This window comes from Ailuropoda melanoleuca, chromosome 2, assembly GCF_002007445.2.
Source record: "Ailuropoda melanoleuca isolate Jingjing chromosome 2, ASM200744v2, whole genome shotgun sequence".
NCBI classification, from domain to species: Eukaryota; Metazoa; Chordata; class Mammalia; order Carnivora; family Ursidae; genus Ailuropoda; species Ailuropoda melanoleuca.
In genome coordinates this window covers 141010041-141030702 of record NC_048219.1, presented here as the reverse complement: position 1 = coordinate 141030702, position 20662 = coordinate 141010041, and the positions used below count along the sequence as shown (strand labels likewise).

At 37.8% G+C, this 20662-nt stretch overlaps 1 protein-coding gene across 1 annotated transcript in view; it reads left to right on the top strand.

Annotated features, from left to right (window-relative positions):
* The window catches only part of PDK1 (pyruvate dehydrogenase kinase 1), a 33395-nt gene extending 25818 nt beyond the window's left edge, over nt 1-7577 (top strand). Inside the window, exons 10-11 of the mRNA XM_019793773.2 lie at nt 2498-2611; nt 4773-7577. Of these exons, the coding sequence (XP_019649332.2) occupies nt 2498-2611; nt 4773-4913 (255 nt within the window). The 3' untranslated portion in view covers nt 4914-7577. The remainder of the gene's footprint in view (nt 1-2497; nt 2612-4772) is intronic.
* The last annotated feature ends 13085 nt before the right edge of the window (nt 7578-20662 follow it).

The following is a 20662-nucleotide window of genomic DNA, read 5'->3' as shown; positions in this document are numbered from 1 at the left end:
GAAGCTATTAGAAAAAACACTTTCCTCTGAATTTAAACAGCTTTTGGCTCATTTCTTCTCTGATTGAAAAGAGCACAAGACAGAGAGTATTGTTTTACAGTTCTTACTGCCAAGCTGGGTAGTCATATGTCAGTAGTTTCATGTGGTTAACCACATTTTGATATTACTATATCTAATATGAAGACTAAGTTACTGGTTTTGCTAGCACTTGGTCAGCACTGATTTAATCTTCATTGTTGATTGTTTTTCCTCAGGTACTTATAATTAGAAAAATCTCATAATCTAAGTCAAGCAGAGAAAGACAATTATATGGTTTCACTCATTTATGGAACATAAGAAGTAGGAAGATCAGTAGGAGAAGAAAAGGGAAGAAGAAAGGGGGGTAAACAGAAGGGGGAATGAACCATGAGAGACTGTGGACTCTGGGAAACAAACTGAGGGCTTCAGAGGGGAGGGGGGTGGGGGAATGGGATAGGCCGGTGATTGGTATTAGGGAGGGCACGTATTGCATGGTGCACTGGGTGTTATATGCAAGTAATGAATCATGGAACTTTACATCAAAATCTAGGGATGTACTGTATGGTGACTAACATAATATAATAAAAAATTATTATTAAAAAAAATCTCATAATCTAGACTCAGAAAAAAAAGACTAGAGTTCTGATCACTTAATTGCCAACCTGGAAAAGGCTAAAATTATAATTGTTGTGGTATTTTTTATTGATCTCAGTCACCTGTTTTCAGGTTTCATGTGATCAGCTTTTGAAATGACTCCATCCTTGCCCTCCAACCCCTAGAAAAGCACTTTGCTGAATCTCTGACCTGTAACTTGGGGAGAACTCATCTTCCGGGCTTTGACTCTTCTCTGGCGTATGTGCTGGAATTACACTGTAACAGGATGAAATGCAGTCTAGATAAGTACAAATAAGTATAAATGCAGTATAAATAAGAATATAAAATAGATGGATCTATTTTAGATTCTTTCTAAGAAGTTACTAGAAGGACTTAGAATTGCACCTGTTACACAGCACAGATTCTATAACTGCAACTGTGATCTGTACTTAGCATACTTTTAAAATGATTACACCAGTACTGTGCCTCTCAAGTTGAGGTACACATGCACCAACAGGCAGACACGGTCAAATAGTAAACATGAGCGCCTTCTTAGATTCTGATTTTACTCTAAGAAGTAAGGGAGGGATGGGATGTACAAATTCCAGAGCTGTGGGCAGGGATAGTACAGGGATCCAGGGCTGGCAGCAGGAGAACTGTCACCACCCTGAATCAAAGGGAGAAGGAGAAGTTAGCAGAACCCAGAAGAAAGGACAGTGACAGAGTAGCTGCTTACGCCCAAGTGGTCTAATCCCAAGGGAAGCAAACCTCAGTGGGAAGGAAACAGGAGTGAATACCCTTGACTTGACTCCCTCTAAAGTCCTACTTGGGTTCCCCATTGGCTGGACTCACTGGAAACAGAGGGCAGGGGAATCCGTTGATAGCATCCTCCCAGGGCAAGGAGTCATGTGGAGAATGGATAGTTGATTTGGAGGGGTAAACAGAAACTCTGGTTGGAAAAGCCAAGTAATAAACAGTAGAGGTAGATGAAGCCAGAGCCTGCATTTGTTAATAGTACTCTGATTCCTGAATCCACATAAGCTCTTAACTAAAGTGTTCTATGGAATATCAATTGAACGTCTGGCTTGGTAATAAAAACTGTTTATACATTTGTCCAGATGTTTTGCTTTGTATTAAAGAATTTGTAGGATTTATTCAGGTAAAGAAGGCCATTCCAGGTATTGGAAACAGGATGAACAAAGACACAGAAATGAAAAATAACATTTGTTTGAGAAACTTAAGAGCTGGAGATTTGGTCCAGCTGGACTAGAAAGTAGGAGGCAGAGACCTGATCTGATGAGGTCTTGAAAGTTCTTTTTAGAAGCTTGAAATTTTATCTCAGGGCAGTGGGTTGGGGATGGTAGGTGGATAGGGCATGGTGTTAGTGGTGATGTGCTTTGTAGGTTTTTAAACAGGGGTAGTGATTTGTCAGTGACTAACAAAGTGGACTTATTACTGGTCTATCCAGGTTGAGAATACAGGCTGGAAATTCATGGTACGAAATCAAGAGATGTATCTCTGAGACTGCCAACAAAGCTTTTTCTACTCTTGCTCTTAAAAGAGAGAATGTGTTTCATGTGATATTGCCAAAAGTAGTATTGGGATACCCTAGAGCAAGGCAGCAAAGAAAAGCAACGTGCTTTTCTAGATCTACATGAGTCATTTTATAGAAAAAAGAAAAATGAGTTTTAAATGACCAGAGGGGAGTCCTCTAATGTAGTACCCCAAATAGGCTTCAGCGTGATCTGTATTAGTGGTTAGGTATTAACGATCTCTTAGATGCAGGCTCCGATAGCCTCAGGATACTCAGAAACATTTCTTTTAACTAGAAAAGTATTTCACTATGTGACTTTCCAAATAGAATTTCACTTTTCTCATCTAACAGGCTGGTTTTGGTTATGGATTGCCCATATCACGTCTTTATGCCCAATATTTCCAAGGAGACCTAAAGCTATATTCTCTAGAAGGTTATGGGACAGATGCGGTCATCTACATTAAGGTAATAACTATAGTCCTTTTTTATTTAATGATACTTCTTTTGATTATAAGAAAAGATGCCAATATTTAGCTGTAATCAAATTTTCTTCTACCTCATCACTATTAAAATATAAGAATATGGTTTTATATGGGATCTCATCTAATTTCACGAATGATCTCCTTGACTATGGGAAAAGAAACACTCTCATCTGTAATGATCAGGACTATGGTTGTTAACAGAAAAAAAGTCGAACTGAAATGGAGAATCATAAGTTACATATCACACAAATTTAATTTTAATATAAAACACATGAATGGACATTGATCCCCCAATCTTTTGATGTACTGCAGGATCTTTTCTTTGTACATGAATCTGCAGATTCAAGTTTTGGTTGTCTTTCTTGCAGAAGGTATACTTACCATGCATTTTGATTTCTTTAAACAAAGAAACAACCAACTGCGTAATCTTTTTCGATCTATATGTAGTCCTTTACAGAAGTCTTCTGACTCAGATTTGAGTCAGTCTTTATGTGGCTTTCCTTCATGCGTCTCCAAAGCATTCATCTTAGTTTTCAAAGAACCCCCCCCACCCCCGCCTTTTTTTTTTCATTTTGTTTAAGCAATATTTGATTAAATTATGTAATTAAAATGAAAGATATAAGTGCATGAACAGATTTGGGAATAAGTGCGGGGGACTCTTGGCAAGCATATAGCTCACCTGGTGCGAGCAGAAGCACTTAGCCTGCTGGCCTGTGATGTTGCATGTGTTTATCAGAGTTCAGTATATTTTACAGGGTTGGAAAGCAACCCAACCCTGATGAGCCCATCAGACCACTGGGTTGGTTAAGCAGTGGGCTTTGGTACCTAATTTAGTGACGCAAGTTTCTTGTTCTGGCCACTAGATGGCACCTATTGTATAGGAAATGGTGAAGACTGTAAAATGGAAAAAATAAGTTTATCCGAAAAGGTTAAATTCTTTCAAGATAATAATTCTTTTTCTTTTCTTTTAAACCATCTCAATTGTGAGTAACTTGAAAAGGGCAACATGAAGGTAACATTTTTATCACCAAACGTAACATTTTTGATCTAGCACATAGATCAAGCCCATAGATCAACGGGTTCTGGCAGTTCTGGCATATTTAAAGAGAATACATAGGTGAAAGGTTTTTAATTCCACTTTGGAAAAAATAGAAGCCAGGTCTCTTACAAAATCATTAAAATCGGGGGCACCTGGGTGGCTCAGTTGGTTAAGCATCTGACTCTTGATATCAGCTCAGGTCTTGATCTTCGGGTCGAGTTCAAGCCCCCATTGGGCTCCATGCTGGGTGTGGAGCCTACTTTAAAAAAAAAAAATCATTAAAATCAATGTTGAAGACTTTTTCATTATTAGAGTGAAATTTCCTGTTCAATATTTTCTACATCTTGGGGAATACCTGTGGCTAAAGGTTGAAATCCTACTGAAATATCTTGAAGAAAATAGGAACATGGTTTATCTCGGGTCCCAGTGACTTGCAGGATGCTGAAATAGAACAGTGAATTAATGGTAATGATATGTTGGAAACATGAAACGATGCACAATGCAGATATCATGTCCATTATACATGAAATTGGTGGCTTTAATGGCAGGAGGAGAAGACACAGGATCAAACCCAAGACCAAGAATTTTTCAGTCAAAAGCCTTAGACATAGTTTTGTATTTATTGATAATGTTGTTATGATGACTTTTTTTAAGTCCATGACTATGCTGAAAAAATAGTATTTCTTCTAACAAATAATTAAAATAGATTTCATTAAATGATTTTACAATTATCTATATTAAGATGCATATGTCAATTTTTATGCTTTTACACTTACATGACTTTTTCAATTAACCAACTTCTGTTCTGGGTCATGTTTTTATAAGAGGCATCTCCTACACCTGTGTAAAATTTCAATCCAGCAGCTTCCAGGCTGGTTGGACAGTTAGCACACGAAGCAGTGCCATAGACTTAGTAAATAATGCATTGCAAATATGTACACATCTGTTTTCAAAATGTATGTAGATGGTGTGAATGATTAGTAAAATACAAATCCAATAAAGCACTATTTAATTTGGAGTAACCTTTTGCCACTGTATATTTTCTCAAATAGTGGATTCTAAAAAAAAAAAAAATGCCAGAATTAGATCCCACTTTTTCTTTCAGGCTCTGTCAACGGAATCGATAGAGAGACTCCCAGTGTATAACAAAGCTGCCTGGAAGCATTACAACACCAACCATGAGGCTGATGACTGGTGTGTCCCCAGCAGGGAACCAAAAGACATGACAACGTTTCGCAGTGCCTAGATACACTTGGGACACCTGGAAAACCCAAATGTGGCTTTTGTTAAATTTGGAAGCGATGAGGTTCAGAACTACATTATACCAAATACTTCGCGTGTTATTTTCAAAATTAACTATTTGGGTAGAATAAATGGAAAGTGAATTCCATTTATGTCTGTTAAACCTCCTAAAGGATGAAATTGTACCTATTTTGCACTTATATTTTCACAGTTAATTGAACATATTTTTAAACAACTGTAGTTTTGGTCAACTTGCCTCTTTATGGTAGACTTCAGAAGCATGGAAGTCTTTGGGTTTCTATAGAAGGCTGTGTGGTTTTTAAAGAACTTCTCATTTATGTGTGTTAGAAACCTTTTCTTAATGATCCTGATTACCTAGTTAGCCATCCACCTGTTTTTTGGAATTCTGCCATCCTTTATTAATGTGTAATGACAACTGTAATAAGACGGTCTTCAGATGTACCAGTGACTAAGTAGAAGCAGAAAATAGTTGTCCTATAAATGTAGCACCAGCCACCTTTCAGCATCTACATGCATAATCTTTCCTCTGAAGTTGATTTATCATCTTTTAATTTTACTGCAAAGAATTATAATAGGTTCCCTATGGAACTAAGCCAAGATCGTAGGTAATATACTCTTAATGTGCTTGTGATTAATGCAGGGGGACATTCTTATACTAAAAACAAGCTAGTAGCTGCTAAAATTCTAGAGAAGAAATTGAGGTCAAAGCAGTGAGTCCCCAAAATTGAACTATCAATTACTGAGATTACCTGGGGGGGGGAGGCTTTTGAGAGACAGAGTTTTTCTGGGTCCTACGCCAGACAAACAGAATCAAACTCTTGACAGCTGCAGCCCAGAAATCTCAATTTTTCACCTAGTTAGAAAACCACTCTTTTAAAGTGTGTAATGATACTACATTTGCTAAAGTAACAGACATCTTTAGGTTTTGATTTTCACTTATTGCAAGGTCAGGCTTCTAGACTCCAGAAGAGACCAACACTCGCAGGCCTGGTGCAATTAAAAGCAGGAGACAAGGGCGCCTGGGTGGCACAGCGGTTAGGCATCCGCCTTCGGCTCAGGGCGTGATCCCGGCATTACTCGAGCCCCACATCAGGCTCTTCTGCTATGAGCCTGCTTCTTCCTCTGCCACTCCCCCTGCTTCTGTTCCCTCTCTCGCTGGCTGTCTCTATCTCTGTCGAATAAATTAAAAAAAAATCTTTAAAATAAAATAAAATAAAAGCAGGAGACAAATTGACTACATGAGAACAGTCAGGAACTGAAAAATAAGAACCATAAATGTTCACGTATTGATGAAGACCATATATTTTATAAGAAATATCTAGACTTTTGTTATCAGGAAAAATTCAGCTAGGGCTTATCAACAGTTCTTTGCATTCTTATGGTAATTTGTAGTTTACAAACCTTTGGTATATCATGATAACTCTATTGGGCTTTACAACAGATCTAGAGCAGGTGGTATCATCCTTGTTTTGAGACTCAGAGTGTGGCCCAGAGTTGCACAGAATTGGAGTCAGGGCCTGAGCTGTCTTGCTGATCACTGTCAGCCGCCAAGTCTGGGAGACCATAAAGTTAGGAGACTATGTTGTTAGTCACTTTTAAGGTGACAGGGAAATATATTGAAAATAAATTTTAAAGTAAGATTTTAAATATTTAAAGAACAGCTTTACTACTTAAGTGCAGGAAATTTATCTGGAAAATACATTGGGTTGAAACACCTCATTCTCAAAAGGATTACATAAGTTTAACAATTCTACAAAAATTTATAAATTGGAAGGGATGGAAAAGGGCAGTAAGTCCAGGATTCTCATGTGAGAGGTGATAGTCCTGAGACTCATGGTGTGTGGTTTGCCCAGGGCTTCTTACCCAATTTGACCAAATGTTGGAAAAAGAGATCTTTTACCCAATCTATTATTCCTTAATTATGGATTTTGTGAAAAATAATAGGATATGCTAGTGGATGATTTATATTAGTTCAAGGTGTTACAGTTTTTTAGCTTTAAATTACACTTTTTTTGTAATGATGAAATATTTTAGAATCAAAATAGTTTCTTTCCTAAATGAGACATTTGTACAACTGACATAAACTTGATGTTTTACTTATGAAACACTTTCCCTCCCCCCCAAAATTAAAGTTTTTCTCTATTTATAAGCTAAGAAATGATGTTTTTAAAGCAAAAGTGAAATGTTTTCCTTTCGCTTCTTTTTAAGGTATAACAGCTTTTTTACTTTGTCACGTGGTAATGGACAGAAAGTTACATACGAAAATGTTTGGGGGGTAGCATTCTCCTCAATGGTTTCAAATCATTGTGCTACCTGTAAAGTTTTTAGATTCTTAACACTATTTTGTCCACCAGCATTTAGTGTGATGCCATGTAGACAAAGAAGTATACAAAAGGATAAGAAGTGGATACTAAGTGATTTTTTAATAACCTGGGCATTTAATAAATGTGCCAACATTTTTTAGGAAGATTCGCAAAAATATTCTGCCCTATCCTTAAAATACTGGCTGGCTTTAGATGTCTTTATACTTAATAGTGATCACTTTCTTGCACTGTGAAGTTTTTACATGAAGATGTTGAAGTGGAAGTCTACCATATTATTTTATAAAATGTGTTGTGTGTGGCAATAAACTGAAAACATGAATCAATCTGATTTTGAAAATTAATTGGGTCAATTTAAGGTTTTTTTAATATAATTATATTTTTTAAATTAAAATCTCTTCCATCATCAGGGATCAGTGTTCTATAAACATTCAAATAGTTGTACCTAGATGACTCGCATTAAGTTCTCACTGTCTTCAGTAAGACAGTAACTTAGATTTCCAATGTGTATATTCTTAGGAAGAAGGCAAGAGGTAGAATTTGCATGGTTTGAGTTATCCCAGATTTTCATTATCCAAAACCCACCGATGACTAACTCATTGCATAAGTGAAGATGTTCTGTTATGTGATTTTTGAAAAGTTATGTTAATCTACTCTTTGAATAACTTTTCACAAAATAAGTAATTGTAGGAAAGATCTTAATTTAACTAGCATTACCCTCTGTACCAGTTGAAGTCAGAACTAACTCTAGTCAAAGATAGATTCCTATCTTTATTCCTGAATAGTGGGATGTAACTCAACTTCCCATCATTGTTAAATCCAACAAGCTCTGTAACAAACTCCAATAGGTGAAAAATTGGGGAAACAAACTACTAGTGTTCCTGTCCCTTTGTGGTCTGTGAATGGCTAATCAGAGAGGAAGCCAAAAATCAGTCAACCAATTTCAGTTTGTATCTTCAATTGCTTTGTCATAAATGTAAAGTTTTAACAGATGGGTAATCAGGATTGAGCTAGCTGGTTTGCAAACAGGGCTTTTCCTGGAGGAACTTTTCATCATACGTGATTAGCTTCTGACCCCAATGATTAATCTTTTTACAGCCAAGCCCAATGCTTGGAAAAAATACTATAATGAGGTGTGAAGGATTTTATATATGTCAAAAAAGAGCACACGCTGGTTTGCTTAGTTCAGGCATTCTAAAACGACTGCACTTTCGTTCTGTTTACATGTTTTTAAAGAATTAGACATACTGTGCACTTTTTTCTAGAGTCTTCGCATTTCTTTAGCGATTGCTAACCATAGGATTTTAACAGGAAAAGACAAGATTGCCTGTTTTGTTTTGTTTCTTTAATTTACAACTTGAAACTTTATACATGTAAGAACAGTGCTTGTCACTTAGTAAACACAATATTGGCATATGTTATTATCGTTCATAATACCCTTTCCTCACCGGGACCAATATTGTACATAGTTATACACAGTCCAACTGTAATTTTAAAAAGTGTTCCAGCAATGAGGCTGCACTTTAGTGGAGTTTGGAATGTGTTTCTAGGTCCCTTCATTCTGATGAAAAATTGCCCGTTTTTCCTGCAAAACTTTAGGCCTTTTTTCTTATCTTGCAAAAGCTGTTATTTTTATTAGGGAATGGTGGACATCTATATTTTACTCTATTAAATTACAGATTTTTGAGCAAAAATATACAATTTTCATTCCAGGAAGGTTAACCAGAGAAACTTCCATTTGAATGTTACATTCATTTGGGAGTTATTTTCTGAAAGTCTAGAAGTGCACTTCCTGCAGTTGTTACATAGAATATTGTCAGGAATTCTGTAGTTTTGAATGGAAATGTTGACTGGAATTCTGTAGTTTTTAATGGAAATCTGTTTATAGTAAATTTTAAATGGTGAAAATTCCCTTTCGGAAACAGCTTATGAGGCCAGGGCATTTTAAAAGTTTAACTCAAATATAAAAGACCACAGTATTCTTGCCATGATGTCTTCCATTATAGAATTCAAAATATAACAGTTAATAGAATTATAATACTGTATGAAAATATCTATTTGTCCAAAAACTTTAAAAAGTCCATCTGATTACATAACTGGAATAGAGAAACTGAATGTCATTTATTTTACTCTATTACAATATAAAAATACTGTAATTTGATCTTATTTGATGTGAATTTCTTTTCATCATTTACTCTCAGTATTTCCCATAATGCCCAGTACATAGAAGGCACTTACAACTGTATTCTATAAATGCCTAATGAATCATGAATTCAACAGGCGCCCTAATTCAAAATGATAGCTCACACAAAAATGAATCAGTACAAGAAAGAAAACTATAGGTAGTAACCAGCACTTGAAACCTACCAAAAGGAGAAAATACAGAAGAAAAAAAGTTGAAGGAGTAGCAAAACTGCACTACTAAAGCTGTGGGTTTATTTTAAAATATAAGGAAGTAATTGAACAAACACTGTTAGGATAGGTGTGGCAGCAAAAAGCTGGAGGCGGTACCTCCAGGGAGCCTTGTAAGCTGCATCCACAGGGATTCTGCCAGAGAAACCAGTAGCACGGCCTAATCAGGAAAAAAGCCCAAATGAACAGTGTTTAGATAAAAGCAAGAAGCTATAACTACAAATAGAGATTGAAAATAATTGTAAGAATACCATTAACTTTATGATCAAATTTTGAAAACGTAAAAGAAATGGATTCATCTAAGAGATTTTGGCAATTTAAATCAGCCAATAACTACTAAGGAAATGGAATTAGTAATCATGACACCTCACCAAAAGACAATTTAAAGGTGAATTTTATCAAAATACTAAGAAGCTGATAATTCCTATCTTAAAGAAACTTTCAGAGAATAGAAAAGAGAGCAAGCCACCTAATCCATTTCATAAAGTTTATAAAATCTTGAAGCTAAACCTGACCACGCACAGTATGGAAAATTAATTTATAAACTAATCTTATGAACAGAGAGGAAAAATTTTCCAGTAAAATAGGAGCAAACTGACATAATAGTGTATAAAAAATAATATATCAGGAACTAAGTGGGGCACTTACCAGGAATCCAAAGATATTTCAATGCCTGAAAAATTTGTGCAATTTATCACACTACAAGTTAAAATTCAATATTCGGACAGAAAATTCAATACTCTTTTGTTATTTTGAAGAGAATTTAGTCATAATTATGATTGCTTAACTCACTATACAGGCCACTGTTGGACGTTACAATAAACTGTGGATAGTGGTTGTCTGATCTAAAATATAACCTGGAATCATCTGTTGGGCTAAGTCCATGTTAGCCCTGCCATGGAAAATGTAATTAGTTCTACGTCCAGAGCTTCACCATTTGCCAGGTAGAAGCTCTGGCCTGGAGAGACCTCTTCCCAACTCTGGTCCAATACTTGCAACATGGAAGAAAGAAACATCCAATGTCTTTGTGTTTGGGCAAACAAAGTATAAAAGGGCTTAGTGGGGTGCCTGGGTGGTGTAGTCGTTAAGCGTCTGCCTTCGGCTCAGGGCGTGATCCCGGCGTTACGGGATCGAGCCCCACATCATCAAGCCCCACATCATCAAGCCCCACATCATCAAGCCCCACATCATCGAGCCCCACATCAGGCTCCTCCGCTATGTGCCTGCTTCTTCCTCTCCCACTCCCCCTACTTGTGTTCCCTCTCTCACTGGCTCTCTCTCTCTCTGTCAAATAAATAAATAAATAAATAAAATCTTTAAAAAAAAAAATAAAAGGGCTTAGTGTTTTTGGCAAGCACATTTGTTTGATAAAGCCTAGACTTTCTCACTCTGGAGTAGCAAATCTTCTTCATTTTGGAGAAAAATGTCCCTTTAATCTCAAAATCAACCTTCAGTGACCAAGAAAAGCAACCGATAGGAATGATCACCAATTAGGAACCGTCAGACAATTGCTCTTTTTTTCTGTGGTGCACAGCTGACCTTGATTTTCGCTATTGGGTCGGTATGTTTGCACACAGACTCAGTTAACAAATGGAAGGTACAGTTACGTCCTTTTAAGCAATGCTTCTCAAACAATGTGCACAAGAATCACCCAGGGAATCTTATAAAGCACAGATTATGATTCAGCTAGTCTAAAGTGGGGTTTGAGATTCTGAGTTTCAGACAAGTCTCCAGGTGATACTGCTGCTGCTGCATGGACCACACTTTGAATAGCAAGGGTTTAGAGACTATGGGATAAACTCCTATCAGTATCCCAAGACTAACTGAAGAGATGAAACCAGTTGCAGTGTGAGTGGGGAGCCAGATAGATCTGGTAATCTGATTCTAAGAGTACTAAAAAGGGCTAGGATGGATCCATTCCTGATACTCAGAGTACTTAGCAGGTGTACCCATGACCTTGAGATCTAATCTCATTAGTTAACTCTGGTAAAATCTGGGTTATAAGGATCTTACCCACTGGAGCATTTAAGTAGTGAAAGTCCTCGTTAATGCAAGGAAGTGATGCCCATATGTAAAAATTCATCTTCAAATTCATTTCGTGGGAGGTTATGGGTGATGACAGCAAATTTTCGTGGATAATGATAGTTTCATTAGCCTCCTTATTGTCTGCTTCAGGCAATAAGCAAAGTCTTCTGGTAGTGGGAAGCACGGGCCCAAGATCGAAAGTGCTGGCACTGACAGCAGTGTGAGATAGATTGAACTTGGTATAGCCCCTTATAGGAAGGTCCAAGTGACTGTTTCCCTGATGAACTTGCATGTGGATCCAGTCTCCAGGGTGTAGATCTTAACAGGGCACATCAAAGATAGCTGATAAGACCTCTTATACCTGTGAAGGTAATGTTTTGCTATAATTTAGCAGATGATGCAGTAATCGAGCATAATGTAATACATGACTGTTCTGTGAGAGGGTGACTGCTGAGGGTATAGTGAAGGAGAGTTAGTTTATAACCTGGCTGGAAAAGTGGATGTCCTTGTCACTATTAATAGGCAAAAACATTCAAATCAATATGTGGAAAATCCTGCTGAGATTTTGATTGTGGTATGTTAAATCTGCCGATCAATTTGAGAACTTACATCTTGATATTACTGAGTTTTTAATCTATATATCTCAATTTATTTAGATTGTCTTTGATTTCTTTCATCAGTGTTTTGTAGCCTTGAGCATACAGATCCTGTATATAGTTTATTAGATTAAATCCACATATTTCATTTTTCAGAGCTAATATAAATATCCTTTAAGAATCTTTTTGTTCTCTAATTGTTCATTGCTAGTACATGTCACCTTTAAAATCTCCAGCACATCACCTCAGAATAAACCATGGCTTTTGAAGTTTCACTGTGGACTGTAGATAGCTGAATAAGATAGCTCCCCATGTATTCATTCGGTGCTTGATGTGGTCTTCATTATTGAGTAAATGGCTGCATGTCCAATCAATGTCATGCTGCCATGAACTTGACCATGCCTGCCTTTCTAGGCCCCTCCATCTAGAGTTTCATTTGTTCAACTTCACTTGGGAGGGTCAGCAGTATAATTTCACTGTCCTGACTTGGGGCTGTTGAAATTTTCTTGTCTTGTGCCACAATATGGGGTGGCCAGACCATTTTTCTAGTTCTGTCTTTAACTGGGATTATCTTGGAGCTTTATATTGATTATGTCCTTATCCAAGCGTCATCAGGGGCATTGATCTCTGATGCCCTTCTGTCACTCATCTCCAAAATGACAGACAGGAGATGGCTTATTAAGCAAATATAAGGTTCAAGGTCTCAGCCTCACAGCTATTTGTAGGTGTCATGCTTGACATTCTTAAGGCTTTTAGAGAAAAATTTTTTCTCTATGTACTCCCCTCTTTAAGAAGAAAACATGGGCTGGGGTGCCTGGATGGCTCAGTGGGTTAAGCATCTGACTCTTGATTGTGGCTCAGGTTGTAGTCTTAGGATTGTGAGATCAAGCCCTACATTGGGCTCCGTGCTGGGCATGAAGCCTCTTAAGTTTCTCTCTCTCCCTCACCCTTTCCCTCTGCCCCTTTCTTCCCCCCAAAATTAGGAAACATGGGATTGGTTGGCACATTTAGTTACTAGCACACCTCTATTACTCTCCCCAGCATCTTACTCCAATCCATCCTTTCAGTTCTGTGTCAGTCTTCTACCTACAAGTGAGGATCCAGTCAACAGGAGGCACAAGATGGAAGTGAATATCATAATGCATCCCTCTATTCTACTCTGAACAGTCAAGGACACTGAAGGCCTTTGTGTAGGATGCCTACAGGAGCCTCTGAGCTTAAAGATATGCATATGGACCTATGTAGACTGCTCGCTGGTCCACCCTCTCCATCTGAGTCAGTGCACTGAGCTCATTAAAGCTGTGCCTAATAGGTTTCCTTAGATTTTAATATTCATCGTTATCCCATTAATGCCAATATTAATTGTCACGAAATAAAACCACCCACTTTGCTTCTCCCTGGTCAACACAGGGGTGGGATCTGTGGAATGATATTTACTACCTGTTTGAAAAGAAGTAGGTGAATATCAGCATGTAGATACTCACTAACCACCCATTACCCTCAAGAACATGGTAGATGCCATAACTTGTACAGTCCAGTTCACCATTCTCCCCAAACCCTATGTGCCACATTACACACACACACACACACACACACACACACACACACACACACAGAGTTTATGTGACCATAAAACTCTTTACTATTACAGAAATAAATCATTGACTTCTGTGGATACCCCAAAGGTGGCATCTCTGGTGCCCTTGCTTAGTCCTGTGTCTAAAGGGGTCAATGGTCAGTCATACTTCATGGGAGTGTGAAGCCTGGGAGATGAATGCAGGCCAGTTTAACAACAAATGACAGATTTGAGTATATAGTCTAATTTGGAGTACATACTCCAAATATTGATTTGCCCCAAGCAGAAATTGGGTGCTGTAACAAAACCAAGCTTTTGCCTGCATCATCTGGGAAGTAAAAGGTACAAGATGTCCTCTCTCTTAGAACTTAATCCAATTCTCAATCAGTATCCACAGCATCCACATAGCAAGGATAATGTAATAAATAGTTGCTATTTTTGTGGTAGCCCACCATCTTTTGAACGGTCTTTCTGTATCTTAGTAAGCCCCCATGTTATGAGTATTGCTCCCTCAAGTCTCCTTGGCTGCTAGAATACAGACAGTACCTTGGGTGCTGACAGAAACATCTGCAACATGAAGAACAAGCTCTGGGCAGTTTCCCATATTGCTGGCATAAGCTGCGGCACATCTTAACTTGCTTTCAGAAAGAGGGGATCATGGTTGCAAGGTTGAGTTCCTGAATCAGAAATGGTGACGGTACCGGTGTTGGTAGATGCTGCGGTAAAGTCAAGTTCCCAGGTTACTCAGTGGTGACAGAGAGAATAGTCATGATTTTTTTTCTCCCCCCTCCTCTTTTGTTTTTTAACTTTTTTTTTTCTCGTTGAGATGAAATTCACACAACCTAAAACTAACCATTTTCAGTGCGGTTCAGTGGCACTCAGGACATTCACAAGGTTGTACAATGCCACCTTCTATCTAGTTTCAAAAGATTTTCATCACCCCAAAAGGAAACTTTGCATCCATTAAGCAATGGTAGTTTCTTTCTAATGTTGGTTTTGTAGCATGGTTTGGGATATTATTCTTGGGAACTTACCCAGGAGTTCTTTTCTACAGCGGTATAATTATGCAAGAGCAAAAATACACAAGGTTAAGTCTACAGAAACAGTTTGTGCCTATATTAGCTCTGGACATATTGTCTTCAAAGGAATGTTTCAAAACAGCCAAAGACTAACATCAACATGCTTACATTTTGAGTCTATTTTATTTTTTTTAATTTTTTAATTTTTTTTTAAAGATTTTATTTATTTATTTGACAGAGATAGAGACAGCCAGTGAGAGAGGGAACACAAGCAGGGGGAGCGGGAGAGGAAGAAGCAGGCTCCTAGTGGAGAAGCCTGATGTGGGGCTCGATCCCAGAACGCTGGGATCACGCCCTAAGCCGAAGGCAGACGCCCAACGACTGCACCACCCAGGCGCCCCTTGAGTCTATTTTAAATTAAAAATCCAGAATAGTAAGTGCATTGGTTTTTTATGAGTTTGGAAATGGAATCAAACAATTGTGAAAATATGGTTGGGTAAGTCATGTCTACGCTTCTGTCCAAAACCACCGAGGGTCACACTTTTCTCTAATCACAGTTTGAACCGGTTGAGGATTATGACTTCGACATGCCTCCAGTTGTCGTGCACCCCTCAGTCTGCCTCACACCAAAATAAGATGCATTGTTGCCCCAGAGCAAGCCAGCTCTCACTGCCTGGGTAATGCCATCATTGCAGCCGCAGGACGTCAGCCAACGCCGAGTTCCCTGTTCCTTCTGACTATGGGGATGGAATGAGGTGGAAAGGGCAGGCATATGATAGCAAATCTGAAACTATGGCACTAGGAAGTTGGTCATACTCCAAACAGAGGTTGGTCCTGTGTCTGGCATAGCAGGGCCAGCCCTAGGGGAGCAGTTTTGGCAACAGCTACCTCACAATGGCCTTGTTCTTTCAGTCTTCTATCATCTGTGCAATCAATTCCCCACATTAAATCTCCTCTATTTGAAATATGTAATTTCTGTCCTCATTATTCTCCCTGACCAATACAGCTATAAAACAGCAAACATGTATCTGAAGGATTATTTCAACAGCAGAGGAAGGTTTTTATTTCCTAGGCTCCGTGTATGATTTTGAGTGAAATACTCAATAGGATCTTGGGGTTTTGGTGGCAAAAAATTGAATCATTTACTTTCAATAATTTAAAAATAGGGCCAATGAAATCAGAGATTTAGGGTAGAAGAAGAAAAAGCAAATATACCCCTCAACATTGCATTCAGCAGTCGTTTGGATTCATGATTAACAAGTCCATTTAACAAGTTAAATTCTGAGTATCAAATACTTTACATTCTATAAATGTAAATGCAAAATCAAATTACTACTCAGATCGTCACATTATATGTGGCCCTCTCCTTGAGTGTTTTCCTCTCTCCTTTCAAAATAGCCAAAAAGAGGGGAGTGGGAGATACAAACTTCCAGTTATGAAATGAATAAGTCACGAGAATAGAAGGCACAGCATAAGGAATACAGTCAGTGATACTGTAATAGCAATGTAACGGGACAGATGGTAACTACACTTGTGAATATAGCATAATCTATAAACTTGTCAAATCACTAAACTAATGTATACCTGAAACTAATGTAACATTGTGTGTCTACACGAAAAAAAAATAGTGAAAAGGTGAATCACAAAATACCAAAACTCAACCAGGATGAACTAGGTAATTAATCTGCATTGTCTTTTAACTGTTGCAGAAATGGTTTATGTAATTTTAAAGTTTACAAAAAAGAATCTCCAGGTCCAGATGGTTTTGCTAGAGAATTCTACCAAACATCAATAAAGTCAACATCAGTTTTACACAATCTCTTCCAAAAAAAAAAAAAAATAATAGAAGAGCAAGGAACAATTCCCAACTCATTTTATAAGGCTAGGATTACTCTGATACCCAAACCCGACAAACACAGTACAAAAAAAGGAAACTAAAGACCAATACCTCTCATGAACTCAGATACAAAAGTTCAACACAATATTAACAAATTTGATCCAACAATGTATATAAAGAAGTACATAACATGAAGCATATACCATATCAAGTGGGATTTATTCCAATATGTAAGACTGGTTCAACATTTAAAAAAATCAACATGATCCACCGTATAAGCAGGCTAAAGAAGAAAAATGATATGATAATATCAGCTGACACAGAAAAAGCATTTGATGAAATCCATTCACATTCAAAATAGCCACGGTCCCTACTTGGGATCTGATAGTGTTGACTCCACACTTAGGCAAATTTACCCATCCTTGATACTCCCCTATGTAAAAACAATGCTTTCATATATTATTTTGTGAAAGTTTGGATTTTGAAAGAAATACATGGATGAAAATGGTATAAACCAAACACAAATTTACTGCTTCATAATTTTCCAAGCCTCAATTTAAAAATATCTTGAGAAAATTGTACTTCTCTAAATAAAGCATGTGGTTGGAAAGTTCATAATTACTCTTATGGTATACACTTTGTTGGATTAAGCTAATAAGTACCATAATATTTCCGTTTCCAAGATCCACCATTATACGTTAACATTTGAATGAATACGTTCATTATATAGCCAGGATAGCAATCTCCAGTTCCAGTGCTAATGTACTTTCTGGCTAAAGTTGAAACTCTTAAGAGCAATTAACTAATTCATGAATTAATATTGTTTAGACATCAGCCTCTAGAACTAAGTGAGATGATGTATGTAAAATGCTTAGCACATTTCCTGCCATATAGTAAGTATGTAATAAAATGACAGCCATTAGCATCAGTACTGTAAACTAATGATGTCATGAGGTTTTCTACATTGATTATGGCCACAGGTAAATTTTTTCTTTAAAAAATGTAAAACATTTTCAAGCTATGGATAAGTTTCTCAAATGCAAGGTCCCATATGCTGGGAACACTTTTATGCTTTTGTAAATCCAATGAACTCTGTCAATCAAAAGTTTGATTAGAAAGTTTACCAGTAGATTTTCTCCATAGTGGATGGACTTCAGCCATATACAGGCTGTGTGTGCATGTCAGTAAAAACAAATACTGCCAGATAGTGCTTTAATTAAAGCCTTTGCTACAGAGAAGCTGTGTCATTTGGGTACTGTGCAACACAGATGTTGAGATAGAGTTAGGAAGGCAAAGGTCTACTGAGGGTTACCTAGAATAAAATTTAGAGATGAACTGGGGAGGAAACAATATGAGGCAGGAAGAGCCTCAGACCATGATGCAGGTCTGACAGTCTTGACTAAAATAACGGGATGGCCAGGAGCAAAGATCGACCATGAAGACCCCCATTCAAGGCAGAAATGGCTGGTACCCTCTCCACACTCATTCATTCACTCTGGGGGGCAGGGGGGTTATCCTGGACAGGAGGCCTTAACTTAAAAAGTGAAGCAGAGCCAGAAAGTACCAACAGAGGGAGCATGTTGGCTAACTGCATCCTTTACAGCTAGCCAGGAAGTCCTTCGGTGGGGGATCTGAGCAGCACACTTCCATGACTTCCTCAGAACACACGGTGGAGAAACATATAGAAGTAAAATTCCTATTTGACCTTTTCTTGCTAGTACTCATTACTTTCTGTGTTAAGCCTCCATGTTAGCATGACCTTCAGCAGTTCCACGCTGCTCTCAGGCCCAGGAGAAATCATTCTGCCCTTCCCCAAGTTGCTCTGGGGAGAGTTGGATATGTGAGGTTGTTCTGGGTTGCCTGAACACATCACTTAGACACTTCACTCATTCTTCTTCCAGGCATAAGAAGACTCTCACGCCTTGCCTCTTTCCCAGGGATGCCCACATACCTTCTCCTCTGTTCTTGGATTTCCAAACTTATTGAGTGTTTCTCCTCTCTCTTTCTGCAGTCTGAACAAATTTATGTAGTTCAATAAATCACAGGTGAAGAGGAAGGGAAGCAGGGTGTGTGACAGGATCAACAAAAGCAGACCCTGACTGCAGATAACCATTTTTCCCCATCTAATTTTTATGGCCTGAGTTCCCTCTGGGCTTAAAATATTTTTATGTCCAAAGGCACAAGCTTTAGAAATGTAAAAAGCCTTTTCTTTGCTTTTCTGCTGTAATAACCTTTCCCTGAGGCAATGAATGCATTGACTAAATGCATTAAGAGCAAAGAGTAAAAGAAACTCAGAAAGGAAAATCTTAGGTAACATCTCAAAATATTATCCTGCCACAATTAACATCCAAGGATCCTAACAGGACCTGTGGATGAGGTCAGTGAAACTTTGTTATAGTCTTTGATGGTTTAGGGAGAAGGGGAAAAGACCAGATGATCAAAAAATGGAGATTTTTTTTTTAAGTCAGAAGAAAGAGGATGCTGAAAGTCATAGAAGGTAACCAAATGTTCCTATTTGCCTGGGAAAATTCCAGACAAAACTCATCTCATTTCCATTTTTTTTTTGGTAGTTTGTCTTAGTCAGACAAATACCTTAAAATAAAATATCTGGACTGCAGGAGATAATTTGACAGTCTCCGGAGATATCTCTATGAATAAGATGCAAAAATGAGGACCGGAAAACAGAGGGGGTGCTAGATTTGTAATCTGATGAACCACTATTCCCAGTGAGAACTGGAACATGGACAAAATCAAGTGGTCAAGATAGAGTTGGCTATGGAAACTATGGCACATAAAGAAAGTTGGACAGAACTGAGGATATGAAGCTTGAAGAAGCCCCAGGGAACTGGTGATAACCTAAAGATGAGATATTAGGCACCTGTCATGTGTAGGCTAGTTCTGTGGGCCTGAAAAGAAAAACATACAAACTGGGAAAATTTCTGATAATTAGAATTTGTCTCAAAAGCAAACAAAAAACCAAACAACAAAAATAACCCCTAGGACATTGTGAGGTAGTATGTTTATCAGCAGCATGACATTATGAAAGAGATTCATTCATTCTACTCAATGTACAGATTGCTTCCATTCCAGTCATACAGAAATACAGAATGAGATTAGATGACTTCCAAGAGCTCCCACAATTCTGAGCAGCTACGATTCTATTCTTAAAAAAAGAAGAGTGCTAACCCACAACCAAGATAATTACCAGATTTTTAAAAAAAAATGGTTTATATGATTTACAGAAAAACTAGTGATTCAGAAAGAGTTTTTAAAAAGTTTGTGGATACACCCAGAGTCGATTTTATGGCTCATGACTGGCAATATTAATGGAAGTGCTAATAAAAATTGTGATATATAGTAATAAAACACCTAAGCATGGACTCATAAATCATATTCTAACAGGATAAGGAAGGTCATTTTCCCTTTGTGATTTAATACAGTTTTCCACAGGAGACCTATAAACCCGCAGTATAGGCTAAAGACTGAGGTTAAGCCGTGCCGTTTCAAAGATAAAATAGCAATGAATATGTAGATATGAAAAAAAGTGATCTCAAGACTTACAATGTGGAAATTGTTTAGTCACCCCACTTGGTAGTAGAAGAGCACAGGAGGTTGCTTATTGGGTTCTCCTAATTTTAAGATTTAATAAGTTGACTCTCTCCCATTCAACTCTACCAAAATTCTAGACTGATGTTTGAGGAGGCATTAAAACATACAAGTTTTGCTCACAGCCGTTATTTTTGCATCTCAATTACTTACCCCTGCCATCTGGTATCACAGCTATCTTATTCACTTAGGAGCTACTCCTCTGATACCTGATAGGGCTGTCAATCATAAGACCTCCCCACCCCCGTGTCTTGGGTATGACTCTGGGGGCCAAATTTTCCCATCCACCTCATGGTGGTTAATTTTATGTGCCAATTTCACTGGACTAAGGGATGTCCAG